Below are 19,847 nucleotides of genomic sequence, written 5' to 3' on the forward strand. Positions count from 1 at the left end.
CGGTCACCAGTTGTACCTTCATTCAGCTCAGATAGAGGCTCACATATCTAATGCCCAGTGGTGGAAAAAGTAGAAGTAAAAATGCCTTAATAGAAAATAATTCAAGGGAAAGTCACCCAGTAAAATCCTACTTGAATAAAATATACTTAAAAATCAAAAGTACATGTAATTACTAAAATATACTTAAGTATCAAAAGTAAATGTGTAAATCATTTAAAATTCCTTATATTAAGCAAACCAGATGGCACTATTTTCTTGTTTTTTAAATGCATAGCCAGGGGCACACTCCAACATTCAGACATCATTTACAAATGAAGCCTGTGTGTTTAGTGAGTCCACCGGAAGAGGCAGCCGGGATGACCAGGGATGTTCTGTTGATTTGTGCGTGAATTGGAGTGTATTCCTGTCCTGCCAAGCATTCAAAATGTAACTTTTGCTTTTGGGTGTTAAGGAAAATGTATGTTGTAAAAAGTATAAGATTTTCTTAAGGAATGTAGTGAAACAAAAGTAAAAATAATCAATGATATACATAGTAAAGTACAGATACCTCAAAAAATGACTTAAGTAGTACTTTAAAGTATTTTTACTTAAGTACTTTACACCACTGCTGATGTCTGTAAACTGGTTCACAGCCCCCAAACAGACACAAAGGTACCTAAACCCTCCAGACATTTTGGGATTGTCTTGAAAGCGTTGAAAGGACTCTATCAAACACAAACCCTGGCTCTGACTCAAAGTGATTTTTGTTTATCTTTTCTAAACACCTTGGAGACGCGACTCCTACTACAGCCTGACAAAAGTCAGGGAATTTAAAGAAACCTTTCAGAGTAAACAGATGGATGATTCCTCCTCCGAGGACAGAGTGTGAATGGTAAAAGGATGAGAGGAGTGAGCAGGGTGAAGTATGGTCAGGATACAGGGACTTCTTTGCTTCAGTCAGTCCAAGGTGACTCTGCAAATGATTCTTCACAAGCTTTATTTTCGCATTATATTATAGAGTCATGCCATAAGAGTTCTCAGGCAGTGGAGTATACCAGTGCCGTTTAAGATAATGGAGGACATTTTCTGAGCATGGCCTTATTTATTTTACAGCAAATTACATGACTCTCATGTATATTCCATTCACCCAGTTCAATATAACAGCGTTAAGTTTAGGCTACTACATGATGCTCTAATTTTCCCTGTACCCATCATGAGGTTGTTACAACCTAGACTATGAATGAAAGTTTACAACGTAGGGGCACACAGGTCGAGAGACAAATTTGAGGTGACAGTGACATTTACATTCCGCCTTGCACACTCTTGCCTGCATCTAGCTGATCTAGGGTGTAATCAGTAGTCCAACAGTGGTAAACGAGAGTTCCTATTGGACAAGTTCAGGTATGTTTATTCTTGTTTTGTTCCGTTTGCTTCTGTTTAAGAAACGTATTTCAACAGAATCGGCGGAATGAATACACACCTGATCACGCGTAAACACAGTTCACTCTCATAGCAGCCACATTGTATTCCTTCTCATCCCTTCGCTTGTGGACTTCAACGCACAACACATCAGCTGTATGTGACCAGGCGAAACAACCTTTCCAAGCTAAACCGCTACACACAGCCTACATCGTTGTCACCATATTAGCTGAAGCAACGTCATAGTCAGTACAGCTAATAGAACTAACACGTTAGTTAACCCGCTACAATCAGGCAGTAACGTTAGTGTATAGTGAGTAAACAGTTACACCAGCGGGCCCCCGTGGATAAATAGATTAGTAAAACCAAAAGCTTACCTTGACTTGGAAGAGTTCCAGTGTTGTGTTGGACAGTCATAGCCAGCTAGCTAACATAGCATCCCTCTTTTTGAGCAGGGTGTTTCTGTAGGCTAAACTAGCTAGCTGCATTTGCTAGCTAAGTAAGTGAAACTGAAAGTTAAAAAGAAATGTCAATCTCTCTCTCTATTTCTCTCTTGCTTCTCCTTCATTATGATTAAATTAATTTGTTCAGAACTGTTCAACTATTGTCTTTCTCTCTCTTTGAGTCAACTACTCAACACATGTTATGCACTGCAGTGCTAGCTAGCTGTAGCTTATGCTTTCAGTGATAGATTCATTCTCTGATCCTTTGATTGGGTGGGCAACATGTCAGTTCATCAAATCAAATCACATTTTATTTGTCACATACTCATGGTTAGCAGATGTTGATGCGAGTGTAGCGAAATGCTTGTGCTTCTAGTTCCGACAATGCAGTAATATCCAACAAGTAATCTAACTAACAATACCAAAACTACTGTCTTATACACAGTGTAAGGGGATAAAGAATATGTACAGAAGGATATATGAATGAGTGATGGTACAGAGCAGCATAGGCAGGATACAGTAGATGGTATCGAGTACACTATATACATGAGGTGAGTATGTAAACAAAGTGGCATAGTTAAAGTGGCTAGTGATACATGTATTACATAAGGATGCAGTCGATGATATAGAGTACAGAATATACGTATGCATATGAGATGAATAATGTAGGGTAAGTAACATTATATAAGGTAGCATTGTTTAAAGTGGCTAGTGATATATTTACATCATTTCCCATCAATTCCCATTATTAAAGTGGCTGGAGTTGAGTCAGTGTCAGTGTCAGTGTGTTGGCAGCAGCCACTCAATGTTAGTGGTGGCTGTTTAACAGTCTGATGGCCTTGAGATAGAAGCTGTATGCCATAAGGCATACGCCCCCGCCCCTCTTCTTACCATAAAGATATTTGTTTCTGTCGGCGCGATGCGTGGAGAAACCCGCTGGCTGCACCGCCTCGGATAGCGTCTCTCCAGTGAGCCATGTTTCCGTGAAGCAAAGAACGTTACAGTCTCTGATGTCCCTATGGAATGCTACCCTTGCTCGGATTTCATCAACCTTGTTGTCAAGAGACTGGACATTGGCGAGAAGAATGCTAGGGAGTGGTGCACGATGTGCCCGTCTCCGGAGTCTGACCAGAAGACCGCCTCATTTCCCTCTTTTTCGGAGTCGTTTTTTTGGGTCGCTGCATGGGATCCATTCCGTGGTCCTGGGTGAAAGGCAGAACACAGGATCCGCGTCGCAAAAAACATATTCTTGGTCGTACTGATGGTGAGTTGACGCTGATCTTATATTCAGTAGTTCTTCTCGACTGTATGTAATGAAACCTAAGATGACCTGGGGTACCAATGTAAGAAATAACACTTAATAAAAAAAAAATACTGCATCGTTTCCTAGGAACGCGAAGCGAGGCGGCCATCTCTGTCGGCGCCGGAAGTACGCTCTGACAGGTTGGAGGACGTCCTCCAGAAATTGTCATAATTACTATGTAAGTCTTTGGAAGAGGCTGAGAACCAAGAACTTCCTAGGTTTTGAAGTCAATGTAACCAGAGGAGGAAGGAAGCTAGCTGTCCTGCTACACCATGGGGCTACCCTACAGAGTGCTGTTGAGGATACTGTAGACCTTCTTTGCAAAATAGAGTGTTTTAATCAGTTATTTGGTGACATGATTATATTTTGTTTAGTTTCATCTTAAAAAGGATAACTTTTTAAATGTTTTACCATTTAGATTTGTATGACATTCACTGAGGATCGTCCTCCCCTTCCTCCTCTGAGGGCCTCCACTGGAGTATACGTTCCCTAGAGGCATGTTTCTCTGGGGAGGAAGATAACGTTCTTGTTTTTCTGTCTTTGGGCTGTATTTGCCTCTCAATGGGGAGTATCTTTTTCCAGGGGGAAAGTTTTTTGTTTTATGTCATCTTGTTTTGTGAAGTGATAGGGTGGGAATGAAATGCATTAAAGAGCCTTAGCCAGGGGGAAGAGAATGTGGGCTCCCTCGCCAGGCCCGGCATGTGTGTCACCCTCTCAGTCACCTCTGGGCTGGGGCGGCCCGGGCTTTGTGAAGGCTCCAACACGCCTGAAAGGGACACACAGCATGCAGTCTGCAGGGTCCCCAGTCCCGCTCCACACACACACCACACACACATATCACAAAAAAAGAAGAAACGTCCACAAACTCCCTTTGAATATTAAAAAGAAAAGAGACTTATCAGGAAGAATAGGACAGAAAGAGGAGAGGAGAGAAGATGGCCTCTCCATTGAGCTGGCTGGGGAGAGAGAGAGAGAGAGAAGGGGAGAGAAGATGGCCTCTCCATTGAGCTGGCTGGGGAGAGAGAGAGAGAGAGAAGGGGAGAGAAGATGGCCTCTCCATTGAGCTGGCTGGGGAGAGAGAGAGAGAGAGAAGGGGAGAGAAGATGGCCTCTCCATTGAGCTGGCTGGGGAGAGAGAGAGAGGGGGGAGAGAAGATGGCCTCTCCATTGAGCTGGCTGGGGAGAGAGAGAGAGGGGGAGAGAAGATGGCCTCTCCATTGAGATGGCTGGGGAGAGAGAGAGAGAGAGAGGGGGCGAGAAGATTGCCTCTCCATTGAGCTGGCTGGGGAGAGAGAGAGAGGGGGGAGAGAAGATGGCCTCTCCATTGAGCTGGCTGGGGAGAGAGAGGGGAGAGAGAAGATGGCCTGCCCATTGAGCTTGCTGGGGAGAGAGAGAGAAAGGGGATGAACGCCACCATGCACATTGTATATAGTGTTGATCACAGTGAGCCCCTCATTAAGATCCCATCATACACTAGGAGAAACACTAGCTGTGGACGTGGAGAGTCTGAGGAGAGTCTGCAGGGGTGCGAGGAAGATTTGGCTGGACTGTAGGGTGATACTGTATCAAGAAAGCTAGTCTAATTTGCTGTCCAGGGTCTAATTTGCTATTCTTTTTTTTTGGGGGGGGGGGGGGGGGGGCTGCTTTGGCACCTTTTCATCTCTGAGTTTAATTCTGAAATTCCATTGGATCTCATAGTTCTCTCTGCATGGTGCTTTAGAACCGTTTTCTCAAGTTGAACCTGTATTTGAAAGAATAGGTCTGTCACCAATTAAGCCAAGGTGGATCCTTCTCTTTGTGTTGAAAGTGTCAGGCAATGACATGGTTACTGAACTGTATGTTGGATACTGGTACTGGACACATTGCTCGACACTGGGATCTTAAACTACCGCTGGACTACTCAGATTTGGGAATATCGGAGTAGGACCTGGACGTGAGTTGTTGCTGTTGACGTGGCTGTGAAAAGGATCCATCCCAGTGGGATTGGTCTGGTTCTGTGTTATTACAGCAGGCACCATGCAGCCTGTATCTCTGCTGGTGGTGATGTTGGCCATGCTGGTGATGCTGGGGGTCTTCCCTCATAAGGGTCCTCATCATGGGGCCCCTCGCCACGCTGGTCTGTGGAGCTCTCCGCCCAGCTGGTGTAAGAGACAGCAGGGGAAGACTCAGGGGCCCCACCAAGACCCCCTACCTCTGAGACACCACGGCAGCAAGACACACAAATGTAACCACATCTTCCACAGTAAGTCTAACCAAATGATTTGTGCATTCTATCGAAGGATGGAGAAGCCTGGAGCTTTTACAAATTAATTGACCCCAAACTTTGGCTTGAATCTCCTGACATCACATGCATCCCTTTTCCTACTAATTGAGGACGATGTTTGAGTTATTGTAATCATCACAAGTTTCCTGGAGTGGGATGAAGGGAAGGGTGGAAAAGTTGGCTGTCCTTTCATGTTTTCTCTTCATGGAGGTTGTGCCAAGGAAAGGAGAAATGACTGTGTTGTTAAAAGCACTCTACTGTCTCCTCTCCCGGCTCACTGCTGTCACAGCCAAGACAAATATGTTATTTTTTCTGCCTCTGTGCTGTTCTGATCAAGGTCGCCTGCTCTGCGATAGAGAGGAGATATGCGCGGGTGAGGCTGCCTGTTTAGAGAGAAGCTCAGTGATTGTCATCTGATACTGTATGGATGGATGGCTGTCGTAGGCAATTAAGAGGAAACAGAGCAAATTTGCTCCAAGTCTAATGTCGATAGCAAAACGAAAAAAAAACAAATATTTTCAGTATTTGTTTAAATGATATCTGAGCTATTGTCTGCTTGTGTTGTGTTTGGTTCCTTACTTCTTAGCATTAAACTCAAATCATTTAAATCAGAGTTGTCTTTATACTATGTTAGTACCATTCAAATCTGGACCTCGAAGCTAGTTCCACTTTTTTTCATTCTTCCCCTCTAATCAGGGACTGGTTTAGACCTGAGACACCAAGTTACCCTCTAATCAGGGACTGGTTTAGACCTGGGACACCAAGTTCCCCTCTAATCAGGGACTGGTTTAGACCTGGGACACCAAGTTCCCCTCTAATCAGGGACTGGTTTAGACCTGGGACACCAAGTTCCCCTCTAATCAGGGACTGGTTTAGACCTGGGACACCAAGTTGGATGATGCTCGGATGGAGTAGGGGGTGATGATGCATCATAGTAGACACAACATTACCTTGTAACTGTAGCTACCTGAGTTCTGTAGGATTTTCCTTCTTCACTTTCTAAAATAATCTTCAACACATCTGCCTGCAGTCAGTGAATGCCTCTCCCAATGCCAGTCCTCTCAGTCAGACCCCATGTTGCTGGTCTCAGTGAAGCCAGTCAGTGAATGCCTCTCCCAATGCCAGTCCTCTCAGTCAGACCCCATGTTGCTGGTCTCAGTGAAGCCAGTCAGTGAATGCCTCTCCCAATGCCAGTCCTCTCAGTCAGACCCCATGTTGCTGGTCTCAGTGAAGCCAGTCAGTGAATGCCTCTCCCAATGCCAGTCCTCTCAGTCAGACCCCATGTTGCTGGTCTCAGTGAAGCCAGTCAGTGAATGCCTCTCCCAATGCCAGTCCTCTCAGTCAGACCCCATGTTGCTGGTCTCAGTGAAGCCAGTCAGTGAATGCCTCTCCCAATGGCAGTCCTCTCAGTCAGACCCCATGTTGCTGGTCTCAGTGAAGCCAGTCAGTGAAGGCTTCTCCCAATGCCAGTCCTCTCAGTCAGACCCCATGTTGCTCGTCTCAGTGAAGCCAGTCAGTGAATGCCTCTCCCAATGCCAGTCCTCTCAGTCAGACCCCATGTTGCTGGTCTCAGTGAAGCCAGTCAGTGAATGCCTCTCCCAATGCCAGTCCTCTCAGTCAGACCCCATGTTGCTTGTCTCAGTGAAGCCAGGGTCCATAATCGCCTGTATGTTTCAGTCTTGTACTGTTATCTCCTGTTGGCGCCAGGTAAAGTTAAAATTCCATTTGGAAGTATTCAGCTGAGCAGCCCGTGGCAGAACCAGGGCAATTAAAGGATTGGTGGCAGCCTGGCAGGAGCAACACACTGTAGAACACTGAGACTGGCTTTAAAAAAAGAGCAGAATCACATTTGAGACCTAAATGGAGAGGAATGAATGAGACTGAGAAATAGAGGAGATAATCTGAATGTCATTATGGGCTCCTGTTCATTATATTCCTCATCCTACATAGAATGAGGCATAACTATATAAAATCAACACATTGTACACAAAGGGGTGGATAGGCTACAGTTGTTCTTATGGTATAACAATATATTTTCATTTTCGGATGTATTTATTTAGTCTGTGTGTTGTCAATAATGGCTAGATCGCGGATAAAGATGGCGATATGCCCATGATGGTAGAGTTCCACTAACTCTCACTGGAGGGCGCTGTTGGGTAACTAATACGACCTCAAAGGAGAGGGCCTGAGCTGAAATTATAGGCTCTGTATGGGCTATGAAATTACGTTTTATTTAGATTCTTAATTAATGCAATCAATGTAATTTTTTTCATGAACCTTTTACATAAAACATTTACTCATAAAATTAATCAAATTCAACCATCTTTATTCATGAATATCTGTCATCTCTGGAGTATTGTCTAAAATCACAGACTAGACTATTTTTCACTATAATTAATTAAATGTTAAAAAAACAAAAAACACATGGTAAACTGCATTGAAAAGACAATGACAACATTTTGTAAATCTATTTTGAGTATATTTTATCTTATCATGTGGAAAAACAATAGGCCTACAAGAAATAATATACCACTTGGACTATCTGAAGGTTTTGGCCTGTAAATACGGTAAATTCGATTTAGGTTATGATTTTCTCGTTTAGCTAATCTTACACATTTTAAAGTAGATTATATAATATTTGATCGTAGTTAAGAGAAACCTAGTTCCAGGATAATCGGCCCTAAAGTGAATTTTAATTGACTGATTAAGATTTGTATCTCGCCCAAGCAGTAAACCAAAGCATGGGATTGGGAGTGTAGAACAACTAGTTCTATTGCCAACAGCGCTCTTTTGTCTTACTGTACGAGAACTAGGCTTTAGTCGTCCATTGCACCCAAACATGTCATGATTTGATAGCCCAACGGCTTCAGTGCATTCATTTTGATAGAACATTTTATTATATAGGTTTTAGGCTAATACTTGTATTTTTTGTTTGTTCTATTCTATATTGTAGTATATATTATATTAAGTCAACCAAACCAGGTTGTATGTTCTATTCTATTCTATAATGTAGTATATTATGTCCTACTATATTCTACTATTATTATTATTATAAATATGATTATTGTTATTATTTGTGTGATAATTATGATTGTTGTTGTTGTTATTATTATTGTTAATATTATAATAATTATTATTATATACTATTGCTTAGTATAACATCCAGATTTGTAAGAACAGCGAAAGATCTACCGTTCATACACATAGGCTACCTACAGGTTTACCACATGCATGGGAATTGTGAATAACAACCATAACTGTAGTGTGGTCGACTACATATATAAATGTCAACACTCACCTCCGAAACTGAAAATAGTTGACAGCTGATCTGCGCTGCGCTCTCCAATCCAGCCTGGAAGAGGTTAAATATCTTCAATTGGAAAAACCAATTGTAAGCTTCTTGAAGGGGGAGAATGGCACATACTATTTGACGAGGCATTCAGCTCCCGTGAATGAAGCGCTGTGCGTGTGAATTCGAATCCCCCTGCCCGAGGTGAAGGGGTCCGCGGTGCACACAGGGGATTCGAAAACTCAAATACGATTTTGTGGAGCAAAACTTGAGTTACCCAAGGGCCAGTGAATTTATGGAAAAGTAGGAGTGATCCGCGACCAATGGACCCAGGTTACAGTCTCCAGACTTTGTCCTAGCTAAACCCGGAGAAAAGAAACTTTTGAAGTTCCCGTTGTCAAGTGACAGATTCAAAAACGGACCGAAATGATGTGACTTCAAGCATCCATTATCTCTGAGGGGTTTGCAACGGACGTCCACTGATTTTCTTTTGGCAAAATTACATTGTGGTGATTTCTCTCTGGATTGTTGTCTGTAATTTCCTTACTTTATTATCCATATGAATGGAAAAATGGTTATTTGAATTGGATTATACAGATGCCCGTTAAACGAGAACGCAAGACGGGACGTCAAACTCCAAGAAGCGATAGAACTGTTCTAAACATCTACCTAGCTAAATAACACGTAAAACAATCATCGAAACTTGCTTCCATCGCTTTTGGATATCACGTCAGTTTATAACTATTGATACAGCGCAGAGCACGCGCGTCCTATTCCCAATTGCGGGTAGTTTGTTCTCACAGATTTTTTATTCTCCACAATTCAAGGAATACTACGTTTGAGACGTCACCTATATTGGAATAACATTTCATTATTATGCCAATATCAACAAATCATTAACTATTTGATTAAGTCATTTTCGCGGAATTCTGAAAACAGTTTTTTAATTGACATCAAGATTATGAAGGAGTGGATTGTTGAAGTATTTCACGAATAATTTGGATAAATCAAGCAATATTCTCAGACGAGAAACGTTGAATAATGTCGCCAACTTCTACTGGGATTGCGGTTTTACTTGGAATTCTCCATGTGTGCTCAGGTAGGCAACTGATCATTCCCAGGATGCTTTGTATTTGGACAGGTCACTTGAATCGGACATTTGGTATGAATATAAAATGAATATTATGTAATTGAATGGCACAACTAATTTTACTGCATAATCTATCCATTATAGGCCATACTGTATGATAATAAATTGTACCAACCCTCGTTGGTAAGAAAAATATCCTAGGTCTATCATTTTTCTATAACAAGTAAATGATGAAAGTGTGAAACAGAACTGTGAACCTAAACATTTAAAATCAGTGTTGGGGCAAAATGTTTTTTGTTTTTTTCTTTACTGGCAAGGGGTGTAGACAGCACATTGTTTCGTTTTCGTTTGCTAGTCTATATAATGTGAAATAAGCCTACACATTTTAAAATCAGAAGAAAATTCAGGAAAGAATAGGCAGGCTATGAATGAATCTACAGAAGTGGCAATTAAATACACTTCAAACAACAAGAGCTTCAGATGGTAGTTTCAAGTACTGTAGTCCCTGTTCTTATTTCTCTTTATGACCGACTAAATCATACAATAACATGCTGATAGGCCTATATGCCTACATCTCTTGGCATGAACAGCATGATCAATCAAATACAATAAACATGTATTGGTCACATACACATATTTAGCAGATGTTATTGCGAGTGAAGCGATATGCTTGTGTTCCTCGCTCCAACAGTGCAGTAATATCTAACCATTAAAAATCACCGCCTACTGAAGAGTACATCAGGTTACACAGTGCTGGTGACACTGCAAACTGTCTGCTGCTCTTGACTGCAAACAGTCGACTTTCAGGGCTGGATGAGAGGGCGGACTAGCTTTCTAACCCTGAACGGATTGAACCGTGTGCAGTATGCAGACCTATCACAGTGATTCCTGTGGGAGGCCCTCATCACTCAGACAGACGTTGGTGGACCTTGTGGAGGTTGGGGTGCAGTGTTTGTCCTGATGATAGCCTGTGGTGTTCACTAGTTACCACACCCACAAAGTAAAAATGGCTGTATCTGAAAAATTCTTTGAAAACAAAAATAGCTTTTTGAAGGTTAAGGTTAGGCATAAGGTTATCACTGTGACAAAGTCCCGTACTGAAGGTAAGGGTTAAGATTAGGATTAAGTTTAAAATCCCACTTTAAGAGGAGAAAATGTAGGAATTGACGGGCTTTATGACTTTGTGGCTGTGGTAACTAGTGTCGTACTTACACCAGCTCATTTGTGTTCTGTTTGGACATGACACTGATGGGTGGCCAGTTTTACATTCTGACTTATAACTACTCTTATTCTGTTGCAACTACTGTGTAGCTTTGTGTGGTGCTGTAGGAACCTGTTCTACTTGTCTAAATGAAAATGCCTATATACAATGTGGCTTTCATTTCATTCATACACCATTTTGCTGGTGGCATTTTGGCATCAAAGACATTGTTCAGCAATCCATAACTCAGACATAATACTTGTTTTATTCTATTGGCTGCTGTTTGGTTTGTGTCTCGTCAGACTTTCTCGTTGTGTTGCTTTAGCAAAGGAGTGATCTCAGGAGCAGTTGTGACATAACAGCCACACAACACTGCTGGCTGGACTTTCCAGGTCAGTTCCTCATACACATCCCAGAGTGAGGTACACTACATGACCAAAATGTGGATGTGGAGACCTGCTCGTCGAAACATCTCATTCCAAAATCATGGGCATTAATATGGAGTTGGTCCGCCCCCTTTGATGCTACTCCACTCTTCTGGGAAGGCTTTCTACTAGATATTGGAACATTGCTGCTGGGACTTGCTTCCATTCAGCCACTAGAACACTGGACACTGATGTTGGGCGATTAGGCTTGGCTCGCAGTCAGCATTCCCATTCATCCCAAAGGTGTTCGATGGGGTTGAGGTCAGGGCTCTGTGCAGGCCAGTCAAGTTCTTTCACACCAATCTCGAGAAACCATTTCTGTATGGACCTCGCTTTGTGCACGGGGACGTTGTCATGTGGAAACTGGAAAGGGCCTTCCCCAAACAGTTGCCAAAAGTTGGAAGCACAGAATTGTCTAGAATGTTATTGTGTGCTGTAGCGTTAATATTTTCCTTCACTGGAACTAAGGGGCCAGAACCAGGTAAAACAGCCCCAGACCATTGTTCCTCATCCAACAAACTTTACAGTTGGCACTGTGCATTCGGGCAGGTAGTGTTCTCCTGGCATCCGCCTAACCCAGATTTGTTCGTTGTACTGGCAGATGGTGAAGCGTGAATCATCACACCAGAGAACGCATTTCCACTGCTCCAGAGTCCAATTGCGGCAAGCATTACACCACTCCAGCCGACGCTTGGCATTGCACATGGTGAGCTTATGCTTGTGTGTGGCTGCTCAGCCATGGAAACCCATTTCATGAAGCTCCAGACTAACAGTTATTGTGCTGACGTTGCTTCCAAAGGCAGTTTGGAACTCAGTAGTGAGTGTTGCAACCGAGGACAGATGGTGGTCCCGTTCTGTGAGATTGTGTGGCCTACCACTTTGCAGCTGAGCCGTTGTTGCTCCTAGATGTTTCCACTTCACAATAACAGCACTTACAGTTGACCGGGGCAGCTCTAGCAGGGCAGATGAACTGACTTGTTGGAAAGGTGGCATCCTATGACGGTGCCACGTTGAAAGTCACTGAGCTCTTCAGTATGGGCCAATCTACTGCCAATGTTTGCATGGCTGTGTGCTCGATTGTATACACCTGTCAGCAACGTGTGTAGCTGAAAAAGCCGAATCCACAAGTGTTGATGGTGTGTCCACATACTACTGGCCATGTAGTGTATGTTGATGGTGTGTCCACATACTATTGGCCATGTAGTGTATGTTGATGGTGTGTCCACATACTATTGGCCATGTAGTGTATGTTGATGGTGTGTCCACATACTACTGGCCATGTAGTGTATGTTGATGGTGTGTCCACATACTATTGGCCATGTAGTGTATGTTGATGGTGTGTCCACATACTACTGGCCATGTAGTGTATGTTGATGGTGTGTCCACATACTATTGGCCATGTAGTGTATGTTGATGGTGTGTCCACATACTACTGGCCATGTAGTGTATGTTGATGGTGTGTCCACATACTACTGGCCATGTAGTGTATGTTGATGGTGTGTCCACATACTACTGGCCATGTAGTGTATGTTGATGGTGTGTCCACATACTATTGGCCATGTAGTGTATGTTGATGGTGTGTCCACATACTATTGGCCATGTAGTGTATGTTGATGGTGTGTCCACATACTACTGGCCATGTAGTGTATGTTGATGGTGTGTCCACATACTACTGGCCATGTAGTGTATGTTGATGGTGTGTCCACATACTATTGGCCATGTAGTGTATGTTGATGGTGTGTCCACATACTACTGGCCATGTAGTGTATGTTGATGGTGTGTCCACATACTATTGGCCATGTAGTGTATGTTGATGGTGTGTCCACATACTACTGGCCATGTAGTGTATGTTGATGGTGTGTCCACATACTATTGGCCATGTAGTGTATGTTGATGGTGTGTCCACATACTACTGGCCATGTAGTGTATGTTGATGGTGTGTCCACATACTACTGGCCATGTAGTGTATGTTGATGGTGTGTCCACATACTATTGGCCATGTAGTGTATGTTGATGGTGTGTCCACATACTACTGGCCATGTAGTGTATGTTGATGGTGTGTCCACATACTATTGGCCATGTAGTGTATGTTGATGGTGTGTCCACATACTACTGGCCATGTAGTGTATGTTGATGGTGTGTCCACATACTATTGGCCATGTAGTGTATGTTGATGGTGTGTCCACATACTATTGGCCATGTAGTGTATGTTGATGGTGTGTCCACATACTATTGGCCATGTAGTGTATGTTGATGGTGTGTCCACATACTACTGGCCATGTAGTGTATGTTGATGGTGTGTCCACATACTATTGGCCATGTAGTGTATGTTGATGGTGTGTCCACATACTACTGGCCATGTAGTGTATGTTGATGGTGTATCCACATACTATTGGCCATGTAGTGTATGTTGATGGTGTGTCCACATACTATTGGCCATGTAGTGTATGTTGCCATCTCATTCTGACTGCAACATGAAGCAGTTTCACAGAATGTAAGTTTGATGTCATTCCAGTTGATTCTAAACTCATGAAAGGTAGGCTACTAATGAAAGAAACAGCTATGACTTCCAGTCTCCTTTTGACTTCAGTGGATTATAGCTTCAGTTGGCCGATGTAATTACATCTAAATCTCAGGTAATTGTTTTCCAGTTTAAACCTGGCAGAATATTATAGCCTACCTGTACTTAATGGTTAGTATTCTACCTAATATGCGTTAAAACACTTACTCTTTCAGCAGATCATGAATTTAGAAGTAAATGAAGAAATGATATGGCTGGGTATGATAGTGATAATAATTAAGCAGATTGACTCGATAAAAACCTGGTAACTGAAACTGAAATGGAAGTTGTAAAGATGTTTACGGTGCTAGGGGAAAGGTTTGATTTATATTTTGCCTTGCAAACACAGAGGTCAATAAAACCAAGCATTACATAATGCTCTGTGATTGAAATTCAGGGCGGTTTATGTGCGCCTCTGTCAGACTCAGTATCTGAAGAGGACATTGTCATTTCTGAGCCCGCAGGCTCATTCCTCTTGCTGATTGGTTTCCTGAATTGTATCCTTGTTTTCTGTGGTGCTAAGTGAGCTGTTACACAGAGAGAGAGAGAGAGTCTATTCCATTTGATTTGGCGTTGTAATCATATGTTTCCCATGCCAATAAAACCCTTTGAATTGAATTGATTTGAGAGAGGCAGAGAGAGATTGGTGGTAGAGGTGGTGGGAACTCTTGCAGGCGTCAGTCATTGGTGTGAGGAAACAGTGTACCGCTTTAACAAGAGCCTGCAGGGATAGAGGTCAGGGTTCACATTTCAGCCTCCGTGGCAATGCAGAGCAGGACTGATTCTCCTTGGGCTGCTGGGGCTGTGTCAGGAATGCTCCTGCCTGAACTAGGATCTCCCCCTCCAGACACCATGGTTTCTAATTACAGGTCGCACTTGGACTGGGTCTGGAGATGTCTGTGTTATCTTGGGACGGACGGACGGACGGACGGACAGACAGACCTATGATGTTGATATGAATCATTAACCCATTACATGTGTTCTTGTTGCTGCCAAATGAAATGAACTATGTGTGCTGGGGAAATCTGACAGTCTTGTGGACATGTGTTACTCGAAAAGCCACGATTGCTGACAGTCATTATAGATTATTTGAAAATCGCTGAGATATTCAACAATTTGGTCAGTTCCATGTAATTACATCTGTATTGTTTCTACATTATCATTGAACCATCTTCATTACTTGCACTTTATGGTCATCATAGGGTAAGGCTTATCAGTGAGGTAGGGAGAGGGGGAGGGAATGAGGGAGAGGGGGAGGGATGGGAAGGGAGGGGAGGGAGGGAATCTTTACCCCTCCCAGAACCTGTGATGACTTGCTGGTTGCCGTCTGGCTCGGTCCCCTGTTATCAGATGATTCATCCTTTTGCCAAATACTAAATGGCTCTTATCTCAGCCTGCTATCTGTCCTCCTATCTCAGCCTGCTATCTGTCCTCCTATCTCAGCCTGCTATCTGTCCTCCTATCTCAGCCTGCTATCTGTCCTCCTATCTCAGCCTGCTATCTGTCCTCCTATCTCAGCCTGCTATCTGTCCTCCTATCTCAGCCTGCTATTGGTCCTCAGAGTTCTCCTATCTCAGCGTGCTATCTGTCCTCCTATCTCAGCCTGCTATCTGTCCTCCTATCTCAGCCTGCTATCTGTCCTCCTATCTCAGCCTGCTATCTGTCCTCCTATCTCAGCCTGCTATCTGTCCTCCTATCTCAGCCTGCTATCTGTCCTCCTATCTCAGCCTGCTATCTGTCCTCCTATCTCAGCCTGCTATCTGTCCTCCTATCTCAGCCTGCTATCTGTCCTCCTATCTCAGCCTGCTATCTGTCCTCCTATCTCAGCCTGCTATCTGTCCTCCCATCTCAGCCTGCTATCGGTCCTCCTATCTCAGCCTGCTATCTGTCCTCCTATCTCAGCCTGCTATTGGTCCTCAGAGTTCTCCTATCTCAGCCTGCTATCTCTCCCCCTATCTCAGCCTGCTATCGGTCCTCCTATCTCAGCCTGCTATTGGTCCTCAGAGTTCTCGTATCTCAGCCTGCTATTGGTCCTCAGAGTTCTCCCCACCAGACCTTACTCACCTTGATGATACTGTAAACATCCTGCTGGACTGAAGGTCAAGAGCTGCACTTCCCCATTCAAAAAATTAATTGGAGTCATTTTGTACTACGCCTATATTGACTAAATGTGAAGTAACTTAGTTATTTTTCAATCAGTCATTATCAGTCAAGTTCACCGTTTCACCAGTTGACATAAGGACAGGTTTAAACCAATGCAGACATTTGTCCTCAGGTATCTATCTACATAAACTGAAGGTGCCAACTGCAACGTCAAAATTGGTATTAACAGACATGATGGACGGACTGATAGTAGATGGATCACTCCTGCTTGCTCTCCCTCTCTCCAGTTGCCTCTCCTGTGGGTTTATGTCCAGGCGTAGCCTCCCTGGTGTGTGTTTGTGTGTGTCAAGATGTTGGTAAAGGGCTGGGTAGTGAGAGTGGACCTCTATTCATCAGCCCCAGCAGCCCAGAGCAGTTGAGGTCTTGACAAATTGACTCTTTAGTGCAGATAATAAATTTACCCCAACCCCCCAACTAGTGGTATGACAGGACACAGCAGGCACCACAGCCAATTAATGAGCACCAGAGCTCAGCTCACAGGTGAACCCTGTCTCCACCTCCACTCCTCTCACATTCCTCCCTGTCTAATACCTGCAGTCATTATAGCCTCCCCCACTCTGTAACCAACACTTTCATGGACTGTCTTTGGTAAAAACTTACAGCACTCTTTGGTGTTGAAAGCCACTACCCAAAGAAGTGTCATTTTTTTAATAAGGGGAAAAAATGAAAATTACACTTTTTCCAATGTCATATGAGGATACCTTTTCCAATGTTATATGAGGATACCTTTGCGTTTAGGGGTGAGCTGAAGTAAGCATAAAGTGTGATTTATTTGATTGTAATCTGTTACAAATCAGTGTGAGATGACAACATCCACAGAGCTCCAAGAACCACTTTCAGACACCTAATCCCCATTAACCTAATCCTAATCCTGCACAGTTTACACCCTGAGATCCAGGATTAGTCCAACTCTGGTTTTGTCTCTATCAAACCATACTGAGTAGTTAGCAGAAGCATCTTTAAACCATACTGAGTAGTTATCAGAGGAATCTATCAAACCATACTGAGTAGTTAGCAGAAGCATCTTTAAACCATACTGAGTAGTTATCAGAGGCATCTTTAAACCATACTGAGTAGTTATCAGAGGCATCTTTAAACCATACTGAGTAGTTAGCAGAGGTATCTTTAAACCATACTGAGTAGTTAGCAGAAGCATCTTTAAACCATACTGAGTAGTTATCAGAGGCATCTTTAAACCATACTGAGTAGTTATCAGAGGTATCTTTAAACCATACTGAGTAGTTATCAGAGGCATCTTTAAACCATACTGAGTAGTTAGCAGGGGTATCTTTAAACCATACTGAGTAGTTATCAGAGGTATCTTTAAACCATACTGAGTAGTTAGCAGAGGTATCTTTAAACCATACTGAGTAGTTATCAGAGGCATCTTTAAACCATACTGAGTAGTTAGCAGAGGTATCTTTAAACCATACTGAGTAGTTAGCAGGGGAATCTATCAAACCATACTGAGTAGTTAGCAGAAGCATCTTTAAACCATACTGAGTAGTTAGCAGAGGTATCTTTAAACCATACTGAGTAGTTAGCAGAGGAATCTATTAAACCATACTGAGTATTTAGCAGAGGAATCTATTAAACCATACTGAGTATTTAGCAGAGGAATCTATTAAACCATACTGAGTATTTAGCAGAGGAATCTATTAATTAAACCATACTGAGTAGTTAGCAGAGGAATCTATCAAACCATACTGAGTAGTTAACTGAGTAGTTAGCAGGGGAATCTATCAAACCATACTGAGTAGTTAGCAGAGGAATGCAGGAGGACAGCCCACATGACTTGTGTACAACTCAGAAGGAGGGAGGGGTATGTCTAAATCACCAACTCACCCAAGTCATTAGTGAATGACTTGATAAACATTTCAAAGAGGTTTGAGGGAGATAAATCTGCAGTCAGTGACTCGAAATGATCTGCTTTCCCACAAATCTTCCTCCTTCAATGGGCCTAAAAGAGCTCTTTAAATGGAATAATTAGCACATCCATTTGACGCCAATAGTTTTGTAATTTGCAGATTGAGTCTGCAGCCGGACTGATAAGCACTTCTAATAGAGGACATTGAGATAGTTCAGATGAATGGAGGAAGCAGACTAACCCTCCCTGTGCCCTGGGCACCAACCCACTATCCTCATATTTGAAACCCCTGAAGAATACAACACAACCAGTTCCCAGGCCTGGCCCGGGTGAGGGTGGGGTGTGTGGAGACACTGGGTATGTACAGTATGGTCATTGGTTAAATAGTTAAAACATCAGGGTGCATCAGGCTGTCTGTGGGGCTGAACTCAGACTTAGTCAGAGAATACATAGTTAAGCCCTGAGGAGAATAACAAGTCTGCAGCCCAACATGGCACTGGACTCTATAACCCCAACCCTAACCCGGTGGAGACACACTAGGATGACATTAGCATGTTTACATCCAAACAACACTATGAGGACATTAACATGTTTACATCCCCAACAACACTATGAGAACATTAACATGTTTACATCCCAACAACACTATGAGGACATTAACAGGTCTACATCCCAACAACACTATGAGGACATTAACATGTTTACATCCCAACAACACTATGAGGACATTAACATGTTTACACCCCCAACAACACTATGAGATCATTAACATGTTTACATCCCAACAACACTATGAGATCATTAACATGTTTACATCCCAACAACACTATGAGGACATTAACAGGTCTACATCCCAACAACACTATGAGGACATTAACAGGTCTACATACAAACAACACTATGAGATCATTAACATGTTTATATCCCAACAACACTATGAGGACATTAACAGGTCTACATCCAAACAACACTATGAGATCATTAACATGTTTACATCCCAACAACACTATGAGGACATTAACAGGTCTACATCCAAACAACACTATGAGATCATTAACATGTTTACATCCCAACAACACTATGAGGACATTAACAGGTCTACATCCAAACAACACTATGAGGACATTAACATGTTTACCTCCCAACAACACTATGAGAACATTAACATGTTTACATCCCAACAACACTATGAGGACATTAACAGGTCTACATCCCAACAACACTATGAGGACATTAACATGTTTACATCCAAACAACACTATGAGGACATTAACATGTTTACATCCCAACAACACTATGAGGACATTAACAGGTCTACATCCAAACAACACTATGAGGACATTAACATGTTTACATCCCAACAACACTATGAGGACATTAACTTGTTTACATCCCAACAACACTATGAGGAAATTAACAGATGTACATCCCAACAACACTATGAGGACATTAACATGTTTACATCCAAACAACACTATGAGGACATTAACAGGTCTACATCCCAACAACACTATGAGGACATTAACAGGTCTACATCCAAACAACAGTATGAGGACATTAACATGTTTACATCCCAACAACACTATGAGGACATTAACATGTTTACATCCCAACAACACTATGAGATCATTAACATGTTTACATCCCAACAACACTATGAGGACATTAACAGGTCTACATCCCAACAACACTATGAGGACATTAACATGTTTACATCCCAACAACCCTATGAGGACATTAACAGGTCTACATCCAAACAACACTATGAGGACATTAACAGGTCTACATCCCAACAACACTATGAGATCATTAACAGGTCTACTCAGGTCTCCTCTGTAAAATACAC

At 42.7% G+C, this 19,847-nt stretch overlaps 1 protein-coding gene across 11 annotated transcripts in view; it reads left to right on the forward strand.

Annotated features, from left to right (window-relative positions):
- Positions 1-19,847, forward strand: part of LOC110503393 (roundabout homolog 1) — a 499,811-nt gene that overhangs the window by 194,141 nt on the left and 285,823 nt on the right. For 5 of the 11 annotated variants that reach the window (XM_090218862.1, XM_090218863.1, XM_090218868.1 and 2 more), the window contains exon 1: positions 8,653-9,794. The exons of the other annotated variants lie outside the window; for them this stretch is intronic. In XM_090218862.1, coding sequence (XP_090074988.1) covers positions 9,737-9,794 — 58 coding nt within the window. In that variant the 5' untranslated portion in view covers positions 8,653-9,736. Of the gene's footprint in view, positions 1-8,652; positions 9,795-19,847 lie in introns of those variants that run through there. 11 annotated transcript variants of the gene reach the window in all.

The sequence above is a fragment of the Oncorhynchus mykiss genome, chromosome 24 (assembly GCF_057628025.1).
Source record: "Oncorhynchus mykiss isolate SJ-2025 chromosome 24, ASM5762802v1, whole genome shotgun sequence".
NCBI lineage: Eukaryota > Metazoa > Chordata > Actinopteri > Salmoniformes > Salmonidae > Oncorhynchus > Oncorhynchus mykiss.